The following is a 25,549-nucleotide window of genomic DNA, read 5'->3' as shown; positions in this document are numbered from 1 at the left end:
GTCCGACTTCAGGTAGTGCCCCGTGAGGCCGCCTCTAATGCCGTCTCGTGGCTCCTTCTCGTCCCTGCACGACGAAGGAACTTTCTGATCCCTGATAATTCTCTCTCGGAAACAAGAAAGTCCTTAGTTATTGTTAGTGATTTATTCGGAAATCGATTGTTAACTCAAAGTAATTGATGTCGATTACATCTAGAGAGGCTGGCGAGGCGAGGCGGGCGGGATAGGCTGTTTGTCATACAGGTGTATCTGTTGTTCTGGCTCCGATGGGTGTCTTTTCTGCATGGTCAGTGGAGAGTGTGAGTTCATATCTCCCTGAGCACTTCTCACTTGACTTTTATCAAGCCGTGCGTCTGAATGTTTTAATTAATTCGAATTTTGAAAATGTGCCATTTGAAATGGCGTTTGAATGAATTCGTGTTATCTGACATGTACCCCGGGAGCCGGCTGTCATTATGTCTGAGTCATCGGTCGATTTCAAAGTCCATCTGCACACGGAATCGAAACCAAATCGACCCACCGCGATATTCACCGCACATGCGCATTTGTAAAGGGGAGAATCCTGATTTGCAGGGGATACTGAATACTGAGACCGCACCGGCCCTGGGAGAAGCACAAGAGACAAGAATTAACTCTCGAGAAGCGAGCGTCCTTTCCCAGTAAGAACAGTCGCTTTTAGCTCACTGATGGGGCGAGCGCATTAACAATTCCTACAGCGGCTTAACGCGTTTATCTACTGGCTAGCTGAGTTGGCAGATGAGGTCCGAGGGGAAAATAACAGATCGCTCGAAAGCGAAACTACTGCCGACCCTAAGACAGTACGGAGACCATAGGGCCTTTCGGTGTTTAGGAGGGGGACTTGAAGAAATGTGGAGGGGACGCCCACACCTGTTGTTCCATCTCATCGCTCAATTAAATGAAAAAATCCTTTAACAGACTAAAAATAAGATTAATTCGAGCTATTTGCCTTTTGACTAACGTGTTTGGAAATAGCTGAAGATCTTCAACCTTAAAGTAGAAAACAAAAACTTCCAAAAGGTTGTAGCCAAGCACTGTAGATAAGGACTCGTTTAAATAAAGAGCTCACTTGAGAAGGAAAACCAGAAGGTGTGGGAGTCCTCCCAGGACTGGAACTGGGACCCCTGGGTTAGTCACTGACCTGGGTGTCTTTATTAGGGCCGGGTGTCTTCCTAAATACTAAATTAACCAATTATGGGATGTTATGGAATTAGGAGATTTTTCTTACGGTCTTTTACTGATGATCGCTGGAAAAAAAATGCAGTTCAGTCAAATATACAGTCGCCTGTATAATGCCCTCAAGCCTTGGTAGAGGTCTTAACAATTGTACTGTTAATTAGCAAATTAGACACTAAAGTAACAGGAAACAATGTGGCACGTAATCAATGCTAGTGTAATCATGTAATCAATGCTAACATTAATGTAGCACTCTCCAGTGTTCACGTGGGTATGTGCCCTCACCTCTGCTGCCTAAGGTCAGCCCCCCACCATCGGGGACTCAAACCCAGGCCTCCAGCATCACTCAGCAGGGACCCAGCCTCTTGAGCCAAAGGGAAATCTCCTGTCAGCCCAGCGGCTGTGGTCCCTGCTATTCACAGGGAAGGGCGGTGACGTCACCGCGCTGGTAAGCCGGCTTGAACAACCTGCAATGGTGGCTGTAAGCGTTACACTATCAATCCCATTTCCATCCGCAGAGAACTGTCACTTCATGCAAAGAATCTGTTAGGTACAAACAAACATTGCCTTTTGTGTAATGAAATGTCGAAATGTTCTGAGAAGTAAGAGCTTGCCTATCGGAGGTTCTGCCCCTTGACTGCAGAGGGTGGATGTGGGCCACGCTGGGGAACCTCTGTTCCCTGTTCCGTCTGTCCTGCGGAGCAGCTGCGGGGCTTGTGGGCCCCCGCTGTTCTCTCCTGTATGTCCTGTGCCGGCTGCTGAGCAGCACCTGAATGCACTGAGAGACCAGCCAGCGGCGGGTGCTGCAGTCCCGATCGGCTTCCCCTCAGCAGCCCAGCATTGCCGTCCGCTCCCTGTCCTGCCCTGCACCTTCAGATTGCCAGCAGGCCGTTTCCCAGCGGAGTTGTCCCTGCTTCTTCCCTGTTTTCCGTCTGATCCTGCTTCCCTGCCTGGACTGTCCCTGTTGCCTGCTCGAGTCCTGATCCGCCCGGACTCCGCTAGGCGGTCCCGTCCTTTGCGGTGCTCTCCCTCACCGGTCCAGCCTGCTGTGTGCCGCGTCTGGCTGTGGGTCTGCTGTGGCTGCTGCCCGCCGTCAGCGTGTAAACCTCTGTTTTCCTGGAGCTCACTCCGCACAAGAAATGTGAGGTGCTTCGAATTTCCCGATACCACAGTCGCGCAGTATTCTTTCCATACTATATTGTTGCCATATTGGAGCTTAAATGCTTCCCTGTACTTTTACAATAGCCTGTCCTCCCACACTCTGCTTCACCTACAGTGCTGTATTCCTATGGGAATATTCAATTATACTGTTATTTGATGCTCGTGGAAGGCTCCACAGCCGAAATGTTGTGTTTCTTTTCTTCTCTTTTTAACGTGGAATAAACCTTTACCTGTTCTTTTGTATTCTGTTGTACTGCTACTTCAGCCCTTATTGTAACGTCTGCAGCCCTTTAGCTGTAGCCCCCTGTTGGACGGTAGTACAGTCCTCCTGCTTCAAGGCTGTTTCTCCTTCTGTCATTGAGATCATGTTCTCCCACAGGCTGGAGCTGCCAGTGCTGTCCAGGTAGCAGAAGGAATGATGCCCCCCCGCCTCCAGATGGTGTTGATTCTCTGTCTCCGCTTGCTCTCTCGCTCTGAGGCTGGTAAGGACGTGGGAACGTGAGACGCCAGGAGACATCTGGCCCATTTGGTAGTTGTAAGTTGTTTGATCTGAGGATTGAGAATTGATGTGAGAATTGATCTTGTTACTTGAAAGAGGTCCAGATATCATAAAAAATGGTTGGGTAGTTTGTTCCACACTCCCACCACCCTTACAGTAAAGAAGGGCCTGCTGTCCTCTGCTTTAAATTCACTTCCCTGCAGTTTGGACAGTTTGTCCTCTGATTTGTGTCTAACTGTAAATTCTGAAGAAATTGGGTAGCCTTTGTCAGTGCCTTAGAGAATTTTGAAGACCTGTATCAGATCCCCTCGTAGTCTTCTCTGTACAGGATTGAAGATATTCAGGTCCTACAAATTGTCAGTGTAAAACATGACATTACTTTAATTCATAGGACAGATCTGGCTGCTCTTCTCTTCCAGAGCAGCAGAGTCTTGTCTGTACCATTCTGACCAACATTGTGCACAAAATAAACAAGAATTACTTTGTAATGTAATTTTTACACAGCTCTTTGATTTAAAATCTATGTTTTTTTAGGTCCAGCATTTCACTTGCCTTTTTAACTGCATCCCACACTGTATAGAAGATATAAATGATGTGTCGTCATGAACACCAAAGTCTTTTTCATAAGTGGCTTCTACTACCTCAGCATTTTCCATGTTATATTTATCATTTTTGGCTTTACTAACACCCTCTTACCAGGTGCTTACCAGATTATGATCCTTGGATCCTTCACATTTTGAATACTTGGATCGGGTCCTCTTATAGGGTCCTCTGACAAAGTCCAGCATTTTCCTGTGTCCCATGGTCATGGTCAGCCACACAGTTCTCTGCCCCATGCAGTGTGGACACCTGACATCGGTGACAGATGATGTCTTCATGACCTTTCTTATTAACCCCTTTGTCTCCTGGCACAGTCTGATTGCCCTGCTGTAAAAGGCTCAGTGAGTCTGAACTTCCTGTCTCCATCAGGGCAGTTCTCCCTCCTCGTGCCCTCTGACCCAGTGGACACCATCGTTGGCACCGACGTGATCCTGCCTTGCCAGCTGGCCCCCTCCCAAGATATCAGCAGTGCCCAGGTGCGCTGGTCCAGGGTTGAGAGCGACTCCACCGTCATCATGGTGAAAAAGGGGGTGGAGAGTGGTGGGCTGGGGGGCCGAGCGACTCTGTCACATGGAGGAGAGGGGCTGACAGTGGGCAACGTGTCTCTGAAGATCACCAGGGTGCACGTCTCTGACGAGGGAACATATGTCTGCTTTGTCAGGACCAGCTCCTACTACAGCCAAGAGAACCTGGTGCTAAAAGTGAGAGGTGAGAGAGGTTAATACAGTCCAGACACACTTAGTGGACACTTTAGTACATTAACACTGCACTGAGAAAGAGGGTTTAATACAGTACAGACACACTGACTGGACACTACAGTACATTAACACTGCACTGAGAGAGAGGGGGTTAATACAGTACAGACACACTGACTGGACACTACAGGACATTAACACTGCACTGAGAGAGAGGGGTTAATACTGTTTTGAGACTGACTCTACAACCTTGTACTGGAAATTGCTGTGAATGTACTGTTAATTGTATCTGCTGTGGCAACACTGTAACTCATCAGTCATGCCAATAAAGCCCTTCGAATTTAACTTAATTTTGAAGTGAGTAACTTAAGAGAATGGCAGACAGGTGACCAGCAAAGGGCAGACGGACAGGAACAGGTGAGCAGACCCAGGCAGAGACAGAGAAGACAGACACACGAAGGCTAGTACCATCACAAACAAATATGCAGAAGGCAGGGTTTCCTGATCTTCTCTGCTTGCCTCCTCTCTCTCCCAGCCGTAGGCTCGCACCCAGTGATCTCTCTGACAGAGCCCCCAGACAGCTGGAGCTTTTCTCTTGACTGCTCGGTGAGCGGATGGTACCCCCTCCCGCAACTCTCCTGGAGCGATCCGCACAGGCAGGACTGGACATTCAGTGCTGAGACAGAAACCGCCCAGGATGAGCAGGGCCTGTACAGCGTCTCCAGCCACCTGCAGTTTCCCAGACAGAAGGATAGGCAGAGTGTGAGGTGCACTCTCTTCCTGGAGCACACCGGCGCATCGGATCACTCCGAGATACTGTTCACAGGTCGTCGTCTTGTACACACTAAAACAAAGTTACCACTGAAGCACACTGACACACTGTCACAATTGTAGTACTGATGACAGCTCAGTGCTGATGATCCACTCAGAACAGCAAGGTGTAGATGGAATATTTTGAGGTTTTGTCCTGTCCCGCTTGGCTGAGGGCCTGTCTGCTGGCCACAGCGCGAGGAGACTGGGACCCCCCTGAAGAATGAGGTGGAGGAGGGAGGAGGGAGGAATGAGGTGATTGTAAAGGGGTGTCTTTTATATATAGGTTGGAGAAATATCATTGGGGCTGATTATGATTTAGAACAGTTTGGGCAAAAGGCTTCATTGTCATCATCCTTCCTGAATGTCAGGTAAAGTTTAAATTCTAAAATATTTAGCTAAGCATGCAATGTTTAATGTAGACACCCTCCAAGTGTTAACATGCAGGTAGCAAAAACATGAGCTACAAATACAAAATGGGAAACACTGAGACAGAAGAGGCTACATTAGAAACTGACGTATTTGTGCCATCTTTTACATCTCCCAGACAACGTAAGGAAGCAATTATGAAGACAAACAAAATGTTAGAATATGTATTTAAAAGCAAACAATTTAATAAAGGTCAACCCCATACGTTCTGGTGCTTAAAGAAATGTCCCTCACAGACATGATGGAGGGACTGAATCTCTTTACTGTTGAACAGAGAAGGCTATAAGGGGACCTGATACAAGTATTTAAAATCCTCAAAGACTCTAACACGACTAAAACATGAGCCAGATGATACAAGTGAGAACTTTGTGGAAATACATAAAAAATGTAGAAGAGGAGGCACCTCTTTACACAAAAAATAGTGGGTGTGTGGAACAAGCTGCCCAGCTATGGTATTGAAGCCAATACCCTAACTTCTTTCAAGAAATGTCTAGATGAGGTCCTCAGACCAATTGACTACTAATGACTGAATGGACGTTCGTTTGTAACCTTCCCTGTGATCTGCAATAGTTTATAGAAAAGAATACTTTGCGAACTATTCCAGGATCAAGATCACGATATAAATTAGGAAGAGTGGTGAACCAGCACAGATCCCTGTTGTACTCCTGTAACGGCAGCAGTGCAGCCTGAGTATTCCTCCTATCTGGGTGCTGTGGGTGAGTGAGGTCCTGACGGTGCTCGTCTTCCTCCAGGAGCCGTGTTCCCCGTCCTGCTGCCCTGGAGAGTGGCGGTGGCCCTGCTGGCACTCCTGCTCGTGGCTGCAGTCGGCCTGGGCGGCGGGCTGCTCTGGATGAGTCGGGAGGGTGAGTGGCCCACCTGCTCGCCCTGCTAGGGAGAGTGTGGACTCTGCGTTGAGCAGACCCGACCGTGGCAGACCAGCGAATGAGTGATGTACAGGACATGGGATCAGTGCAGCACAAAATGCACCAGGCTCTGCGACTGCTCACGCAAGCCAACATCGTGGTACTGTTATGGCCACCACTGTATCTACCACCCATTGACCATCCTCACGGTGGTGGAGGTATTTGTAGAATTTAGCTGTAATTTATTTGCTTGTTTCAAAATAAGTGAGACAGCTGCACATCCTGTGAACACAGAGGTGTCCAGATCTGTCCATTATGTGTAGCTTGTCACTCACTTCACTCTAATACAGCATGCTATTCTTCATATAGGAACACCAGCTTTAACAGTATGAGATACTATTAAGTACAGTTCAGTGCTACAGCTGATGTGTAAAAAAGTGCTGTAAGTTGGAGATATCCCCTCTTGGCTTGACTCTGTCATACTGAATGCATTTCAAGAGTGCATAGAACTGCCCCCTCCACTTCCTGCATGAACAAATCTCTTTGTGAATCATGTGTGTATTGTTGAGAATGAAAGAACTTGACTATTGTTTACCTTCTTCTCAGAACGTCGCAAAAGAAAGGAAGCCCGTGATGGTAAGACTCTTACATCACTCTCAACTTGTTATACAGTCGGAGTAATAGAAGGAACAGGAATAGTAGTAACAGCTGCAGTATTCTCAGTATGAGTAGTGTTAACTGTAATAGGAATACTAGTAACAGATTCAGGATTATCCATGTTAGTAGTGTTAACAGTAGTAACAGGTGCAGTATTGACAGTATTAGCAGTAGTGACAGTAGTAGGAACAGTAGTAACAGTCGCAGTATTAGCAGTATTAGTATTAGTAACAGTAGTAGGAACAGTAGTAACTAATATTAGCAGTATTAGTAGTGGTACCAGTAGTAGGAACAGTAGTAACAGGTGCAGTATTTGAAGTAATTGCAGTAGTAACATTAAGAGGAATTGTAGCAGTGGCAGTAAGATCCTAATAAAGAGTGTTCTCTGTGTTTGCAGAATGCCTGTGGCTGCGTGAGGAGTTTGGTAAGTTCCTACCCTGATCCTGGCAGTGGCAGGATGTCCATGTACTCTCCTCTTATTTCTTTTTCCTCATCAGTCTGGGAATGCCCACCAGCTATATTGGACTATTACATTTTCAGTCTAGTACAGTAGGTTCTGAGTAAAACCTCCATATGGATTTACAGTATGTTGCTTGTCTCCACACCAGAGACAGCAGTGCCAGTCACTGTGCACTGCTGTTTTCATTGTACTACATTCATTTGGCTCATGATACTATCCAGCTGTTTCTTGAAAGAGTAAAATATGTGGTCTTGCACACTCCTAATACCTTCCTCATGGTGTCTACTTGTCCACTAGAAGTTCTTTCACTGTTGATTCTGAAGAAATCCTCAAGGATAACCTGGTCAGTGTCTTTGAAGTTTGTGATTGTGATTGCTCTGGGCTCATTAGTGACAGTGATTGAATCATAGCGGAAGCAGAATGGATTGTGATATGCACTAGTGATAGTGATTGAATCCCAGCAGGAGCAGGGTGGATTGTGATATACACTAGTGATAGTGATTGGATCCCAACATTGGCAGGGTGGATTGTGATATACACTAGTGATAGTGATTGAATCCCAGCAGGAGCAGGGTGGATTGTGATATACACTAGTGATAGTGATTGGATCCCAACAGTGGCAGGGTGGATTGTGATATACACTACTGACAGGGATTGAAGTACAAGTAGGCCCAGAGCCACACAAGTCCCCTCTCTAGTCAGAGTTTTACACTGTCTAGATTTCAGAGTTGTGTGGTTTTACTTCTGTATTGGTGCACTGATCCATGTTACACAGACAGGAGTGTTAACGAACAAGTTAAATACTGTTAGTCACAGCCATGATGTGACTTAACACAGAGCAGTCAAGCATCCTGATTATGGGGTCAAAATCTCCATGTCTGTGCTCTTGCTTTTGACAATGAGGTTTTGTATTCGTAATGAAGACCCTTTATTCATTCTTCTTTTTTATGTCTGGGTTTGTGTGTGTTGGTCCCTAGATGCTGGTAAACTGATCCCAAAGACAGGTGAGTTGAGTCCTTTTTATCCAGTTATTAAAAAAAACACTGACTGTTCTCTGTTCCTGTTTAATTGTTACATTTTCTTTCTTTGTTTAGAATGGTCAGCCATCCGGGATTGTGCTGGTAAGACAGGAAGAGTTGATTTCTTCACTGTGTTTTTTAGTAGTGGCAGCTGTGTCACACGTCACACTCAGAGTAGAGCACTAATGCCATAGTGTAATTAGCAGCACTGCTATTATAATAGCTGTCGTTCAAACAATAGCACTGCATGTTGAGTCCTGTGATCGTGGGTTTGAGGCAGGGTTATGCCATGTGGGTGGGCATATCTTCTCAACTGATAACAATAAAAATAAATATGAAGAAGGAAAAGCAGTAACAGTAGTAGGAGCAGTAATGACAACATCACTTGTAGTATTTCCACTGATAGCAGCGGTAACATCAGAAGTAATAATGCCAACACGAACTGCAGATGTGCAATGTACAGTAATTGGTCAACTAGCATGAGCAGTAATACTTGCAGCAGTGATTACTCCAGTACTTACACCCTTTGTCTTTTCCTCCTCCTTGTCTGCTAAATAGAGCAGTGATATAGAAGCAGCAGTATTAGAAGCTACACAGGCTGTTGTAGGGCCTCAGAGACTGATAGTATCAGTTTCTGAATTGGCTTTGGTACCAGGATCAATAGCCGCCGTGCCAGCTGGAGAGCAATCAGTAAAAACAGCAGTATAGGTCCCAGGTACTGCAAGTAGTAAGCAATAGAAGCCATGATGAATTGTTAGGAGCAGTGAGCCCTGGCAGGAAACAGCGATGGTGATTCTACTCGGTTCTTCCCCTGTCACAATCACAGTGGACGTGAGGCTCGACCCAGATACCGCCCATCCCGGCCTCTCAATCAGGGGACAGGGGTGGAAGGTGCGGGGCTGGGAGGCCAGGAGGAAGCTGCCCCCGAGCGAGACCCGGTTCACAGCGCACCCCTTCGTCGCGGGCATGGAGGGCTTCCCAGCTGGACGACACTACTGGGAGGTGGAGCTGGGGGAGAAGCCGTACTGGGACGTGGGGGTGGCTCAGGAATCCTTCCCCAGAAACAGAAGGGTCCCGCTAACCCCGAGAGAGGGGCTCTTTGCCCTGGGTCTCCGGGACCGCAATGAGTTGTGGGCGCTGACAGATCCCCGGACCAGAATCCCACCGGAGGAAATCCCCAGGAGAATGGGAGTGTTCCTGGACCATGAGAGGGGGGTGCTGTCCTTCTACAATGTGGAGAACAGGAATCTGATTTTCAAGTTTGAGGAGAAATTTTGTGGGACCCTGTACCCAGTGTTCTGTCCAGGCCACGATCCTGCTGACCTGGTCATCTGTAAGCTGGGAGGTGCTGCCACTGTCCAGACTACCCTGACACAAGAAGGTGAGGTCCAGAGGGAACAAGGTGCCGTTATTAATATTAATACTGACACAGCAGTAGAAACAACACGGGATGAAGGAAAATCAAAGAGAATTCGTTCCATTGCTGAGACTGTTTCGACCTTAAAAATATGTCTAGGGTTTGACCAAAAGCCTCAACATCAACAGAACACCCGAGAGATCTGACTCCCCTGAGAAAACAAACCAATTTTATTATCATCTCAAATCCAGGGAACCAGAAGTCAATGTTCATATTCAAATAGGGAGGGGAAAGTAAAAAAAAACCCAAGCAAAGCTAACTGATTATAAAAGAAAAATAAACTAGATAGACTAGAACCAGGGAAAAAAAGTGCCTAAACAATAAGGCCGTACCAAAAAAAAGTCTTCTGCATTCTATACCTATCTACACTAACGAACTAAACCAAAACCAAAACAAAAAGAAACATGCAACACGTCTTTCCCCATCCCAAAAACCACACACACCTCCACTATCTCCGTTCCTCATATCCGATCTCTCAGGGCTGCCTTTTAAATGCTCCCACCTCAGCTACTTAATTCATTAATTGGCAACACCTGGGAAAAGAGGAGAGCGCAATTAGAAAAAAAAATAACACTCCAACCACGGACTGTAACAACACAAATAACATTAATCATAGCAGTGAATGCGAAAATGTTTTTAACACATTGAAACGCTAACGTATTCTAACTTTCTCATTTTCAACTTCTTCTTAGCACTCAGTGCACTTCGTGAAGATCTAGGTGAGTAAATGTGTTTCTTCTCCCTGTCAGGCCCACTCAGGTGAGCAGGGCCACACTGTTACAATGTCCTTCAGTTTGTACCCTGTCGTTATGTAATTCATGGGACGTCAGTCCTGGTCCTGGGGGTCAGGCCATGAAGATCCCAACAGGACTGAAGAACCCTTAGGTGCCCTCCACTTTCTAAAGACTCAGAACATTTTAATTGTGGTCTATTAAGCGGGAGATCTTTTAAATGTAGTATTTTAAAGATTACTTGGAAATAATCATGACTTTAAGCCACAAACCACCAATGTTTATCCCGTCATGCAGTTGCTTGTTATATTTATCATTAAGTTAACTTTTGTTCCAAAACTTAAAAAGGTGGTGATTAAGGGTGACTTATAAAACATACTAATAAAGGCTGTCTTAACGAGTGTTGGTGACCAGTAAAAGAGTCTAAGATTACTGGCAATGAGCCAGTGAATGGTTCAAATACTAAGGGTAGTAAGCTGCAGTCATGATGCCTGTACTATCATGATGTCTCTCTCTTGGTGCAGTGTTAATGTACTCAATTCAAATGAAATCAAATGGCTTTATTGTCACACCGCAGCAGGCAGGAGTAGTGGGACCCAAGGTAGCAGTCTCCAGTGGAGTACTAATAGCTAAACCAAAACGAGAGCCAAGGGAACCTCACCGACCTGCTCCACTACAGCCTTCTGAAAGCAACCTTTTTCTCGTTTTTGTCCTTAGCGGTTTTTGGCTCCCTGCTAACATACTCGACCTCAACCTTGGCTCTTGTTTTGGTTTAGCTATCCTCTCGAATCCCTTCCCATCTCCTGACCCAACTCCACTGGAGACTCCTACGCATTGGGTCCCACTACTCCTGCCTGCTGCGGCATGACGTTTATTGATATGACTGATGATTTACAATGTTCCCACAGCTGATACAATTATCACAAATTTACAAAGATGTCCAGTGACAAGAAAGTATTAACCCCTCTCTCTCAGTGCAGTGTTAATGTCCTGTAGTGTCCAGTCAGTGTGTCTGTACTGTATTAACCCCTCTCTCTCAGTGCAGTGTTAATGTACTGTAGTGTCCAGTCAGTGTGTCTGTACTGTATTAACCCCTCTCTCTCAGTGCAGTGTTAATGTCCTGTAGTGTCCAGTCAGTGTGTCTGGACTGTATTAACCCCTCTCTCTCAGTGCAGAGTGAATGTACTGTAGTGTCCAGTGAATGTATCCATTCTGTCTTTCCTATAGTTGACGTGAAGCTAGACCCCTCAACTGCTCACTCTAACCTTGATGTCTCTCTGGATGGGAAACGTGTTCATTTCTTGGAGGAGACCCGGAGACACTCAGTAAATACATACAGGTTCATGGAGTACCCCTTTGTCCTGGCAACAGAGGGCTTCACCTCAGGGACACACTACTGGGAGGTAGATGTGGGTGATCTCCAATACTGGGATATTGGAGTGGCCAAGGAATCAGTAGAGAGGACCAGACGGGTCCCACTGATCCGGAGTGAAGGGATTTGGGCCTTGGGGCTCAGAGATGGGCAGGAATTCTGGGCTTTGACAGATCCCCGAAGCAGCTTACCTTTCGATCAGATCCCGCGGAGAATGGGAGTAGTGTTGGACTATGATGCAGGAATCTTATCCTTCTACAACCTGGAGTCGTTTAAACTCATCTTCAGCTTTGAGGACAAGTTCAGTGGGAGGCTGTATCCCCTCTTCTGCCCAGGCCTGAGAGGAGGCCCCAATCTTGAGATCCCTGATGTGTATGTTAGGAGCTCTCACAGACAGGAGGAATGCCAGGGCAAGGAGAGCAGGCCCTTGCTGAGCTGAGCAGAAACAGAGGCTGTCATGCTTGGGATATTGAACTCTTCCCACATCCTTTGACCAAGGCTTAAATAAAGAAATTTGATTGTCTTCTGTTTGCAGTAGTATGTCTGTTGTTTATTGTGTTTGATAATTATAACAGCAGGAATATTGAATAAATGCTGGTAAACATTTATCAGTGTCTGTGTCCAATTTCCCCTGTGGCTGCACCCCAGAGTGATTTCTTATTACACCTGTACTAACTTGAATAATAGTTGTTGCGAGTAATTTCACTTTCAATTGGGGTCAGGTCTGATTTGACATTACAAATCTGTAAAGTACTCACCTTTGGTCCTTCTGTGGAATTTAGTTGATGTCTTGAAATCTCAAGCTGTTTAGCATGTAATCTGTTTGTATTTGTGTTTCATTTCATATTTGTGATTGTTTCCTTGGATTTCTGTTTTTGCAAGGTGTACAGAACTTTGTAAGAATATATGCAGTGAAAAGCTTAGCACTGGGACAAAGATGTGAAATTTGTCAGTTCTGTTGAGTACTATTGAAATATGCAAAAGGCCAAATGATAAAGTACAGAATGTCAACTTTGATTTGTGGATGTGTTTGCACGTGCATGTTAAACCGTGTAAGAACACAATGCTTTTGTGTTGAACTCCCCAGGTTCAGCTCATCTTACTTTTTGGGACAACTTAAAGTAAATTAATCAAGCGTAAAGTTAGTATTTTCATCACATACCCCTTACATCCAATACTGTTTCAAGACTGCGACCCCAACAAAATCTCTTCATTTTGACACTTAATGAGTTCCTTTGAGATGCTTTGCAAAGCCTTACCTGCAGCTACTTGCAGTTGTTGCTTGTCTGAAGGGGGGGTTCTGACATTACTGTCCTCTGCAACAAGTAAAATACAGTTTAAATACGATTGAAATGGAAGAGAAGAGACCTCCCTTCAGCAAGTAAAGCAGCTGAACTTGACTCTGGAATCATAAAAACGCACCTGTAATAAAGCAAAGAAAGCTGAAATCAAGAGGAGAATTTTGTACTTCATTTCATGAAGTGATCGATTCTAACCTTATGATAGTATTAAAGGTTTCATTTATACAAATATGATTAACAAAACACTCACCAATAAAATAGTAAGAAGGGTGAATAGGGCAGGTTCCACCAAGATTCAGACTTAAATCACTGGAGTCAGAGTCCAGAGTGCTAAACATTACACCATGGAACCGACCACCTAAGCCCTGCCAACAGTTCCGTCCACTTTCAGTCTCACAGACTTGCCCACACTCCCACTTAAAAAGCACCCCTTTTCTCACACATTCAGCCCAAATTCGTGCGGTATTCCTGGTCATTTCAATCTCAGTTCGATGTCAGGTTTTTAACTCGTTTCTGCAGTCTTGTTTCAAGCGTTTCTCTGTCATTTGACTTCACGGGTACTCGAAATTTTTGTAGCAGTATGGAAACACTCTTAAGAGAAATTGCAACAGTTTACAGCGAGTGGCTGGAGACAAACATTTCGTGAGTTCATTCCAATACCGCCCCGTAATTCCAATACTTTTTCTTAATGAGGCGAGCACTGGGAGCGAGTATGAGCTCATTCCGGCTCTCAATCCATTCCGGTTCGGTTAATGTCGGACTGGGCATTTGAGGCTCTTTGGATCGCAATGTGAAAAAACAACTGCCTACAGCATGTGTCTTACCTAGATATCACGTTTAACAAAAGTCTGAGTGGAGGTGCCAGGGATTGAACCCACTGAGCTGCATCTCCGACAGTTACACCCATCTGCAGCTGTTTCATTGAGTCTGTGATTACAAGCCACTCTACCAGGGCGAGACGAGACACTGGATACTTTATCGGTAAAAATCGGTTGAGGACAACCAACACCTGGAGCTTTTGCTTCAGCCTTTATTAAGCTTTCGATCAACCTCTGAGTTGCGCTATTTTTAATTTACAAGAGATTGTTCCAGAGAACAATAAAACAACGTCTTCCTTTGAACCGGATTCAAACCAGCGATCTAAGGATTTCTAGCAGATGCTTCTACAGTCCTCCGCTCTACCAACTGAGCTATCGAAGGGACAGCCAGTGCTTCTTTTCTCACATGTTCAGCCTAAATTCCCCCTCTCTCTCAGTGCAGTGTTAATGTACTATAGTTTCCAGTCAGTGTGTCTGTACTGTATTAACCCCTCTCTCTCAGTGCAGAGTGAATGTACTGTAGTGTCCAGTCAATGTATCCATTCTGTCTTTCCTATAGTTGACGTGAAACTAGACCCCTCAACTGCTCACTTTAACCTCGATGTCTCTCTGGATGGGAAATGTGTTCATTTCTTGGAGGAGACCCGGAGACACTCAGTAAATACATACAGGTTCATGGAGTACCCCTTTGTCCTGGCAATAGAGGGCTTCACCTCAGGGACACACTACTGGGAGGTAGATGTGGGTGATCTCCAATACTGGGATATTGGAGTGGCCAAGGAATCAGTAAAGAGGACCAGACGGATCCCACTGATCCGGAGTGAAGGGATTTGGGCCTTGGGGCTCCGAGATGGGCAGGAATTATGGGCTTTGACAGATCCCCGAAGCAGCTTACCTTTCAATCAGATCCCACGGAGAATGGGAGTAGTGTTGGACTATGATGCAGGAATCTTATCCTTCTACAACCTGGAGTCGTTTAAACTCATCTTCAGCTTTCAGGACAGGTTCAGTGGGAGGCTGTATCCCCTCTTCTGCCCAGGCCTGAGAGGAGGCCCCAATCTTGTGATCCCTGATGTGCATATTAGGAGCTCTCACAGACAGGAGGAATGCCAGGGCAAGGAGAGCAGGCCCTTGCTGAGCTGAGCAGAAACAGAGGCTGTCATGCTTGGGATATTGAACTCTTCCCACATCCTTTGACCAAGGCTTAAATAAAGAAATTTGATTGTCTTCTGTTTGCAGTAGTATGTCTGTTGTTTATTGTGTTTGATAATTATAACAGCAGGAATATTGACTAAATGCTGGTAAACATTTATCAGTTCAGGTGGGTAGCTGCGTCAGCATGCGTAGGCTGCAAAGGAACAAGTAATAGGTTTATTCCATGCTAAAAAAAAGAAGAAAGAGGACACAACGTTTCGGCCGTGGAGCCTTCTTCATTTATCAGTGTCTGTGTCCAATTTCCCCTGTGGCTGCACCCCAGAGTGATTTCTTATTACACCTGTACTAACTTGAATAATAGTTGTTGCGAGTAATTTCACTTTCAATTGGGGTCAGGTCTGATTTGACATTACAAATCTGTAAAGTACTCACCTTTGGTCCTTCTGTGGAATTTAGTTGATGTCTTGAAATCTCAAGCTGTTTAGCATGTAATCTGTTTGTATTTGTGTTTCATTTCATATTTGTGATTGTTTCCTTGGATTTCTGTTTTTGCAAGGTGTACAGAACTTTGTAAGAATATATGCAGTGAAAAGCTTAGCACTGGGACAAAGATGTGAAATTTGTCAGTTCTGTTGAGTACTATTGAAATATGCAAAAGGCCAAATGATAAAGTACAGAATGTCAACTTTGATTTGTGGATGTGTTTGCACGTGCATGTTAAACCGTGTAAGAACAAAATGCTTTTGTGTTGAACTCCCCAGGTTCAGCTCATCTTACTTTTTGGGACAACTAAAAGTAAATTTATTGAGCGTAAAGTTAGTATTTTCATCACATACCCCTTACATGCAATACTGTTTCAAGACTGCGACCCCAACAAAATCTCTTCATTTTGACACTTAATGAGTTCCTTTGAGATGCTTTGCAAAGCCTTACCTGCAGCTACTTGCAGTTGTTGCTTGTCTGAAGGGGGGGTTCTGACATTACTGTCCTCTGCAACAAGTAAAATACAGCTTAATACAATTGAAATGGAAGAGAAGAGACCTTCCTTCAGCAAGTAAAGCACCTGAACTTGACTCTGGAATCATAAAAACGCACCTGTAATAAAGCAAAGAAAGCTGAAATCAAGAGGAGAATTTTGTACTTCATTTCATGAAGTGATCGATTCTAACCTTATGATAGTATTAAAGGTTTCATTTATACAAATATGATTAACAAAACACTCACCAATAAAATAGTAAGAAGGGTGAATAGGGCAGGTTCTACCAAGATTGAGACTTAGATCACTGGATTCAGAGTCCAGGGGGCTAGCCATTACACCATGGAACCAACCACCTAAGCCCTGCGAACAGTTCCGTCCACTTTCAGTCTCACAGACTTGCCCGCACTCCCCCTTAACAATCACCGATCACTAACCATCGGGCTCCAGATACTTTGCTCCTGCGCTCTGGGTCATTTGTGAGAGGAAAGAGCGCTCAAGCAGTCATGTGGAAGAGCACTTCACTGCGGTTTAACTGGATTATTTCTGTTAGTCCGATACGGTGCTTCCATCCCATTAAAAACTAAAACACTGAAGAGTTTTGTTAGAAACGGACTCACCCGAGACGCACACAAGGACCGTTGAACTCGAGTCTTTGTATCTAAATACAAGAAGAAAATCTGTTTTACACGCAAATATAATCAGCAGCATGTGAGCTCCTGAAGAGAACTAAGTTTACTTGTGAAAGTTGACTGTCTTCCTGGTGGTCTAGTGGTTAGGATTTGGTGCTCTCACTGTTGTGGCCTGGGTTCAATTCCTGGTGAGGGAAGAGTCTCCCTTTCTCCCTTTACAGCCTCACTGGACACTGAAGATGAACAAAATGAAATCGGACACATTTTGAAACCTTTGGAAAGCAAATGTTGCTGTGCCAGTTTGTGGCTTAAGTTTGCACACTTCACCGAAAGACGCTGAGGGGCTCTTTTTTATGGCCCAGAAGTGCAAAACACAAAAACAAAACTGAGTGCACAAACAAATAGCAGCACAACACAAACTAAAAAGAGTTCACCAAAAAACAAAGAGTGCACAAACAATAACCGGTGCCCAAATAAAAACATTATATATATTTACCGTGTTACAGTTTTTTTCTTTCTGCACTCTTTGTTGTGTTACCGTTTTTGTGCACTCATTCTTGTTTTTGTGTTTTGCACTCCTGGGCCACAGTGATTTTTAGACCGACATAATAAAGTAATGTAGAAAGGAAAAAAAATCGAATATCTCAATTGATTTATGAAAAGAAATGGTGAAGCTTAAGTCTTTTTCGGCCTGTATCTGGTTGTTAACAGGTCTTTCAGAAAGACATGTCTCGCGAGTGTGAAACTTACAGAAGGTGGACCAGCGGGTGTCTCCATCCCGTGCCTCCTGTAGTCTCGCCGGTTGTGGCCAGAAGGTTAAAAGCGCACCAGTGGTAATTGTTTTGTCAGTCACTGCTGGCTGACAGCAGCAGTAGGACGCAGAGCCCTATCCAGCAGCTCTAGACGGTGCTCGGGGAAGCGCTAAGTCTGTTTCAGCACATGGAGCGAGTATGAGCTCATTCCGGTTCGGTTACTGTCGGACTGGGCATTTGAGGCTCTTTGGATCGCAACGTGAAAACAAAACTGCCCACAATGTGTGTCACACATCTGCGGTGGTCTTAATAGGAATCTGTGATTATCAGCCACTCTATCAGGGGGAGTCGACACACTGGATACTTTATCTGTAAGAACAGGACGATCACACTTGAAGACAACCAACACCGGGAGCTTTTACTTCAGCCTTTATTAAGCTTTCGACCAACCTCTGAGAGGCACTATTTTTAATTTTCAAGAGATTGTTAAGGAGAACAACACCTTCCATTGAGCCAGATTCGAACCAGCAACCTAAGGATTCCCAGCAGTTCCCACTACAGTCCTCTGCGCTACCAACTGAGCTATCAAAGGGACAGCTGGTGCTTTTTTTCTCACATGTTCAGCCTAAATTCGTGCGGTGTTCCTGGTAATTTCAATCTCACTTCGACGTCAGGTTTTTAACTCGTTTCTGCAGTCTTGTTTCAAGCGTTTCTCTGTCATTTGACTTCACGGGTACTCGAAATTCTTGTAGTAGTATGGGAACACTCTTAAGAGAAATTGCAACCCTTTACAGCGAGTGGCTGGAGACAAACATTTCGTGAGTTAATTCCAATACCGCCCTGTAATTCCAATACTTTTTCTTAATGAGGCGAGCTTAAGCTTGTTAATCTTACAAGTGTAGATGAGACCGTAAATATAATTTTAGGTTAACAATGATGAGCTCTTGAACTTGATTTCGAAATTCTCATCCTATTTTCTGCTTTGTTTGCTTTATTACACGTGTGTTTCTACTATTTTAGGGTCTTCAGGTGCTTTGCTTGATGAGAGAAGTTACAATCTGACTCTCTGGTCTGCTTCACTACTAGAAGAGAGAAGCAGTCTGGAAGATGTGAAAACGGTGTGATATTTTGGAAGAAAGCGGTTTTTCTTTGATTTCGTAATCAAGCATAATTTCAGCTCGACACATAAACACTTTGGTTTAAAGAGACGTTATTTTAAAACACAAAATGTAGAAAACACGTGTAACCAAGTTGACTACGTGAGTGCTCTTTCCACTCACAAATGACTCAAAGCGTAGGAGCGGAGTATCTGCAGCTCGAAGGTTATTTTGTGGTGATAGTTAACAGACATGGTTCAAGTACAGTACGTATCTGTGTCAGGAGGGAAAAGGGGACTCTTCCTTGACCGGGAATCGAACCCAGGCCGCAGCAGTGAGCGCGCCGAATCCTAACCACAATACCACCAGGGAGACAGTCAGCTCTCTCACTGTGTGTGAAGAGAAGACAACGATAACTGGGATTCGCGCCGGTGGTCTTAATAGGACACAGAGAGCGATCGACACGCTTTTACAGTCTGTGTAGTGACAGCAGCAACACTGAGAGCTGCTGTGTGTAAGAAAGTGAAAATAACTTTCACTAGTATTTGATACAAATACTTTTTTGCACAGCGAGACGTCTTGATACTTGAAGGCTTGTGGGATTATTTTTCCGTGTTTTATTTACGTTTTCAGATTTTAGGAACCTTTTTGCTCATTGGTTCCGTGGTGTAATGGTTAGCACTCTGGACTTTGAATCCAGTGATCTGAGTTCAAATCTCGGTGGAACCTCAGCGGTGTATCTTTCTTACTTCTTTGTCGGTTGAGCGTTTTGTTAATATTAAGTGTAGCAATGAAACCTTCAATGTAGCGTTAAGTTAAAATCGATCACTTCTTGAATTTATGTAGGAAACTCTCCTGATTTGAGGTTTCATTGCTTCATTACAGGTGTGCTTTTATTATTCCAGAGTCAAGTTCAGGTACTTTGCTTGATGAAAGAAGCTTTTTTTTTTAATTTCTGTGATCTTCTCACCCAACACGGTCTGCTGTCCTACTGAAAGAGAAAAGCAGAGTAAGGAAGATGTTCATTCTTGAGAGTTTTTGCTCAATCACAGCGCACCCTGCTGTCAAGATTCTAGCTGAGATTGTAGCCAATCATGTGCTGCTCAGTCAATTCAATTCATTTCAAGGTGCTTTGTTGGCAAGACCAATGAATAAATCAGCATTGTCAAAGTAAAACAAATACAGTTAACTTGAAAAATCCAAAGACATTTACATTTTAATTTAGACATAAGACATTTACATATAAACATATGCAGCATTTTTTGTGAGACAGACTCACTGTTCCTCAGGCTGTGACAGGAGATCACATACTGGGCTGCCAGTTCACCTGAGTTCCCTCCTCCCTCTCCCAGTAAGATTGGGACTTGTTGTGATTCTGGCTGTCACATATTTGTCACAGTGCAGCAGGAAGTGCATCTCTGTCTCTGTTTCTCCCCGCTGGCAGTGGGAGCACAGTTTGTCCTCTCTGGGCAGCCAGGTCTGCCTGTGTCGCCCAGTTTCTATGGCCAGGCTGTGGTCACTGAGCCTGTATTTCTGCAGGTATCTTTTTTCAGGTATCGCTTAGCATGCGAGAGGTAGCGAGATCGATGCCTGCATTCTCCAGTCTGTCTTGTATCCCCAAGCAGCGAGCATTGAAATTTCATGCTTACAAGGAAACAAAATCTAAACCAAAGCACAAAAGCAATTGAACACTTGTAATAACCCTTATATCGACAAGGAGGCTTTACTTCTATTTTCATTTGTTTTTGAATTACAAAGCTGAGGAAGCAGTCCTTGACATTCAAACACATGCAAAAAGACTATCTGATGTATTTTAACAGAAACGCCATCCTTACTTTAAAAATAACATTACACTGCCTGGCACATTCAGTTATATCCTGACACGAGACATAAAAAGTAATAATTACGGCCCACAAATTAACCGACTGATTTGATCAATTGAAGTGTTCTGATTTTAGAGCCCCCTGTAATTTTTGCTAATTAGAACAACAACAATGCTGAGCCTTCAGCACAGCTCAAAGATCAAGATCAGCTGGTCTCAAACTTTGTTCTGCAAGTTTTTTGTTGTAATAGAGCTCATAGCTGAGACGATCTCCAAATAATATATTAACTAGTCTGCAAGATACTGACCTCCGTGTGGATGTAGTACTTCGGGTGGGTAGCTGCGTCAGCATGCGTAGGCTGCAAAGGAACAAGTAATAGGTTTATTCCATGCTGAAAAGAGAAGAAAGAAAACACAGCGTTTCGTCCGCGGAGCCTTCTTCAGGTGTGAGAAAAACAGGGCAGTAAGCAAAGGTAATGTAGCAGGAGAACAAAAGCAGGGAGAGAGGAGGAGCGAGGTGGGGGAGCATGGGACAGAAAGAGAGGCCAATCAAGAGGTGTGAAGTCAGGACAGGTGTGGAGAGTTGTGAAATCAAACCTCAAATGAACAGAGAGAATTTAGTAGAAAAGTAGTCTGTTGTTAAGAGAAGGGGGAAGGTGTGATCCTAGCTGCAGGATAATTTTGGTTTCTGTAGTCTTTCTGATATATGAGTTCGGAAAACAGTCTTGAGACCACAGACGGAGAGATTTGAGTGATCATGGCCGTCAGAGGTGAAATGAGAAACAATGGGCTTGGAGAGATCTTTAATCTTCACAGCCTTAAGATGTTCTCTGAAGCACTCTCCGAGTCTCCTTCTTGTTTCTCCAGTGTAGATGTCTGGGCATTTACTGCAAGAGATACAGTAAATAAGGTTGCTGGAGGTACAAGATGCCATCATATGTACAACGCAATATCATTGTAAAACAACCCAATCCACTGAAAAAAGGCTGTTGGAAACAAATTTTCTTAGATGATGCATCTTCTTTATGCAAATTTGCAATCCACCAAGCAGTGCTTTTAATATGCTATTGAAAAGGTGGTGAATTTCAGGCACGTGTAGGGTTAGGGTTGCAAGAACCATGAACTGTTGACTTCACTTATATTTCCAGTTGCACTTGAAATGGCCAGATTTAGAGAGTTTGCCGAGTAGAATCAGTTTTCTAACAACTTTTAAACTTACTCAATTTTTAGGATACACTTCCTGAAATGGTGCAATGTACAACACGGCCAGCCAAAGGTCTCCGAAAAAAAAGTTGAAGATAAGCTCAAATTGTTACCTGTCCTAAAGTTCACCTGGGTCACAGAATCCAGCACTGAGCGTAAGAAATGTCTACGTAGTGTGTGAACGCTAACCCTAACCATAGCTGGGGTTTCAACAGGAGGAAATGTGCAAACAGTCTCCAAAGCCCCCCAGTCATCAAATTTGAAAATATTCCTCAAACCACGCAATAAGCTGCTGGCCAGTCCAGCAATAACCGAGCCGGAATGAGCTCATACTCGCTCCCAGTGCTGAAACAGACTCGGCACTTCCCCGAGCACCGTCTAGAGCTGCTGGATAGGGCTCTGCGTCTGTCCACCACAGTCTTGTGATAAACTGCATTCGTAATCCATAACAGGATTAAAAAACAATATTTTGCATTGCTTTGTGTAGGTTTAAAAGAAACGCTTTGTTTTTATTCGAATGGGAATTTTGCATGAGACCACTACACCAGTGGCGCACCTAAAAAACCACTCTCCACACGAATAGTTCAGCGCTGTTTCCTCTTTCCACAAATGATCCAGAGCGCAGGAGCGGAGTATCTGGAGCCCGATGGTTATTTATCTGTGATTGTTAAGCGGGATTGGGACGTGTCTGTGAGACTGAAAGCGGACGAAACAGTTTGCAGGGCCCAGATGCACAGCTGCTACATAAGTAAGTAGCACAGCGGTTCCATGGTGTAATGGTTAGCACTCTAGGCTCTGACTCCAGCGATCTGAGTTCACATTGCAGTGGAACCTGTGAGGTGTGTTCTTCTTACTTCTTCATCGGTGTAAAAAAGAAACCTTTAATGTATCGTTAAGTTAAAATCGATCACTTCCTGAACTTATGTACAAAACTCTCTTGATTTCGGCTCTCATTGCTTCATTACAGGTGTGCTTTTAGGATTCCAGACCCGTTCAGGGACTTTTCATTGATGAAGGAAGCTTTTTTTTCCGAATCTGTGATCTGCTCGCCCAACAGGGTCTGCTGTCCTTCTGATTTATGTTTAAAAGGTCACAACTGAATAATAATAAAGGTCACAACTGAAAAATATTTCCAACTGCTCAACTGAGTGAAACAACAACAGGACCTAAGATTACACTAATTAAAGAGATAACTAAAGTCTGGAATACGTGACCACCAACTTTGAACAGAAGGCAATGTGCTAGTGACCAGCCCGATGTGTTTAAAAGAAGGACAAGCCAAGAAGGAGTCGAACCCACAATCTTCTGATCCGTAGTCAGAGTAAGAAGGATACCCGGCTCAGGTTCCACCGAGATATGAACTCAGATCACTAGATTCAAAGTCCGGCGGGCTAACCATTACACCATGGAACCGCTGGCTTGGGAAAGAGCTTTAAAGATCCATAATGAGATCTTCTGCGTGTTTAATTTGTCTGCGTGAGACTCCGGTGCCTGTGTGACGTCGAAGCTCTGCTGTAGCCGCTGTGCATCTGAGCTCTACAAACGGTTCCGTCCGATTTCAGTCTCACAGACACGTCCGCACTCCCACTTAAAAAGCACCCCTTTTCTCACACATTCAGCCCAAATTCGTGCGGTGTTCCTGGTCATTTCAATCTCAGTTCGACGTCAGGTTTATAACTCGTTTCTGCAGTCTTGTTTCAAGCGTTTCTCTGTCATTTGACCTCACGGGTACTCGAAATTCTTGTAGCAGTATGGGAACACCCTTAAGAGAAATTGCAACACTTTATAGCAAGTGGCTGGAGACAAACATTTCGTGAGTTCATTCCAATACCGCCCCGTAATTCCAATACTTTTTTTTAATGAGGCGAGCTTTTTGTTAATCTTACAAGTGTAGATGAGACCGTAAATATAACTTTAGGTTAACAATGATGAGCTCTTGAACTTGAGTTCAGAATTCTCATCTTATTTTCTGCTTTGTTTTCTTTATTACAGGTGTGTTTTTACTATTTTAGGGTCTTCAGGTGCTTTGCTTGATGAAAGAAGTTACATTCCGACTCTCTGGTCTGCTTTAGTACTAGAAGAGAGAAGCAGTCTGGAAGATGTGAAAACGGGGTGATATTTTGGAAGAAAGCGGTTTTTCTTTGATTTCGTAATCAAGCACAATTTCAGCTCGACACATAAACTTTGGTTTAAAGAGACGTTATTTTAAAATACAAAATGTAGAAAACACGTGTAACCAGGTTGACTGCTTGAGCGCTCTTTCCACTCACAAATGACCCAGAGCGCAGTATCTGGGGCTCGAAGGTTATTTTGTGGTGATATTTAACAGACGTGGTTCAAGGAGGTATCTGCGTCAGGAGGGAAAAGGAGACCCTTCCCTGACCGGGAATCGAACCCGGGCCGCGGCGGTGAGAGCGCCGAATCCTAACCACTAGACCACCAGGGAGACGGTCGAGTTTCTCACTGTGTGTGAAGAGAAGACAGCGGTAACTGGGATTCGCGCCGGTGGTCTTAATAGGACACAGAGAGCGATCGACACGCTTTTACAGTCTGTGTAGCGACAGCAGCGACACTCAGAGCTGCTGTGTGTAAGAAAGAGAAAATACGATCTGCTTGGAACAAAGACCTTGTTGCATAGCGAAACGTCTTGATACTCGAAGGTGTTTGTGGGATTATTTTTCCGTGACTTATTTTCGTTTTCACATTTTAGGAGATCATTCTCTCAGACCCGCAGGGTGATGGTTGGGAGCGAATCCGGACGTGTCTAAGAGACCGAGCTCTTCGGTGTGAGTTTTTAGCGATTTAGAGATTAATTGTAAGAGCGGGCAAGTAGGAAGTATGGATCCTGTGCAGGACTCAGGAGAGAGAGGGAACACCAATCCACATCGCGAAGCAAAACGTATACCAGGAAGCAAGCAAGAAGGTCGGAAAACGAGAAAGACAACCAGAGAGCAGCAACCAAACCTCAAAACAAGGTTGAATCATCAATGTCTGAAATTTGCTCCAAAATCCGGTTATAAAAATCGTATTAGCTTAAAAATAATGTTTAAGCATGCCACAATAACAAAACAACAGCCTTATACAATGAGGGGTTGCTGCTGGTCCATGAGGCTGCGGGTTTTCCTCTTTTACATTTTGCCATATCATCGAGAACTTCTCTGCTTTCTACTCCCGAAAAAGGTACCGTAGCTGTATTTCGACAGTAACAGTTTCGAAGTTACTGCGGGTATAAACAGATGAGTGTCCCCGCGCACATTTTTAGCACAGTTACATGGATTTTGAAACTTTACAAGACGAAGATAAATGAGAAAGACATACTTAATATTATAAAGACTCAAAATCAAAACCATAAAGTCAACTAAGTATGGAACTAGTAAAAACACAAAACACTGAAATCGACAAACCTTTATTTACATGTTATCCATTTTTGAATACGAAGCAGAAGTAGCTCCCACTGAATCCAAACACCAGGTGTGTTAAAATACCGCGCAACGATTTCTGTTTGTGTGACAGCTTGCAAATAAGACGAATATTTTAAAGCGGACAAGGAACGAAAATATAGCAATCGGTACTCCTGGCGGGTCTAAATTGAAAAACCATGTGAGTGACAAACCAGCACTTGCTTGGCTGAACTCCAGACCCATAGCTTGGCAGCAGGGAGCGCTGTGATTGGGCGAAAACTACCTAACAGGAGAGCGGACACTGTGATTGGACAATTCTTGTTAGCGATACGGGTCTTGATTGGTTAAGGCTATCAACAATGAACAGAAGGCAATGTCCTAGTGAGCAGCCCGATGTGTTTAAAAGAAAGACGAGCCAGGCAGGAGTCGAACCTACAATCTTCTGATCCGTAGTCAGACGCGTTATCCATTGCGCCACTGGCCCCGCT

At 44.3% G+C, this 25,549-nt stretch overlaps 1 protein-coding gene and 3 non-coding genes across 6 annotated transcripts; 2 read left to right on the top strand and 2 right to left on the bottom strand.

Moving 5' to 3' along the window:
* Nucleotides 1-566: 566 nt before the first annotated feature.
* Nucleotides 567-15,329, top strand: LOC148832347 (butyrophilin subfamily 1 member A1-like). Of its 3 annotated transcripts, none has more exons than XM_088919171.1 (12): nt 567-656; nt 2,732-2,834; nt 3,821-4,159; nt 4,682-4,972; nt 6,138-6,248; nt 6,855-6,884; nt 7,303-7,329; nt 8,343-8,369; nt 8,460-8,486; nt 9,211-9,765; nt 10,494-10,520; nt 14,583-15,329. In XM_088919171.1, exons 2-12 carry the CDS (start codon nt 2,768-2,770, stop codon nt 15,164-15,166), a joined length of 2,085 nt encoding a protein of 694 aa, XP_088775297.1. In that variant the 5' UTR covers nt 567-656; nt 2,732-2,767; the 3' UTR covers nt 15,167-15,329. The 3 variants fall into 3 exon arrangements, with proteins under 3 accessions (XP_088775297.1, XP_088775296.1, XP_088775298.1); XM_088919170.1 differs by lacking the exon at nt 14,583-15,329 and adding an exon at nt 11,760-13,084; XM_088919172.1 differs by lacking the exons at nt 6,138-6,248; nt 14,583-15,329 and adding an exon at nt 11,760-13,084.
* A 3,963-nt stretch (nt 15,330-19,292) lies between these two features.
* On the top strand, nt 19,293-19,364 carry trnaq-uug (transfer RNA glutamine (anticodon UUG)). The gene has a single exon. It is a non-coding gene; the product is annotated as a tRNA-Gln (tRNA).
* A 4,670-nt stretch (nt 19,365-24,034) lies between these two features.
* trnae-cuc (transfer RNA glutamic acid (anticodon CUC)) lies at nt 24,035-24,106 on the bottom strand. Its single transcript has one exon. It is a non-coding gene; the product is annotated as a tRNA-Glu (tRNA).
* A 1,366-nt stretch (nt 24,107-25,472) lies between these two features.
* On the bottom strand, nt 25,473-25,545 carry trnar-acg (transfer RNA arginine (anticodon ACG)). The gene has a single exon. It is a non-coding gene; the product is annotated as a tRNA-Arg (tRNA).
* Between the last annotated feature and the right edge of the window lie 4 nt (nt 25,546-25,549).

Source organism: Atractosteus spatula, chromosome 6, assembly GCF_055471065.1.
Source record: "Atractosteus spatula isolate fAtrSpa1 chromosome 6, fAtrSpa1.hap1, whole genome shotgun sequence".
NCBI lineage: Eukaryota > Metazoa > Chordata > Actinopteri > Semionotiformes > Lepisosteidae > Atractosteus > Atractosteus spatula.
This window is presented reverse-complemented; position numbering and strand designations above follow the sequence as displayed.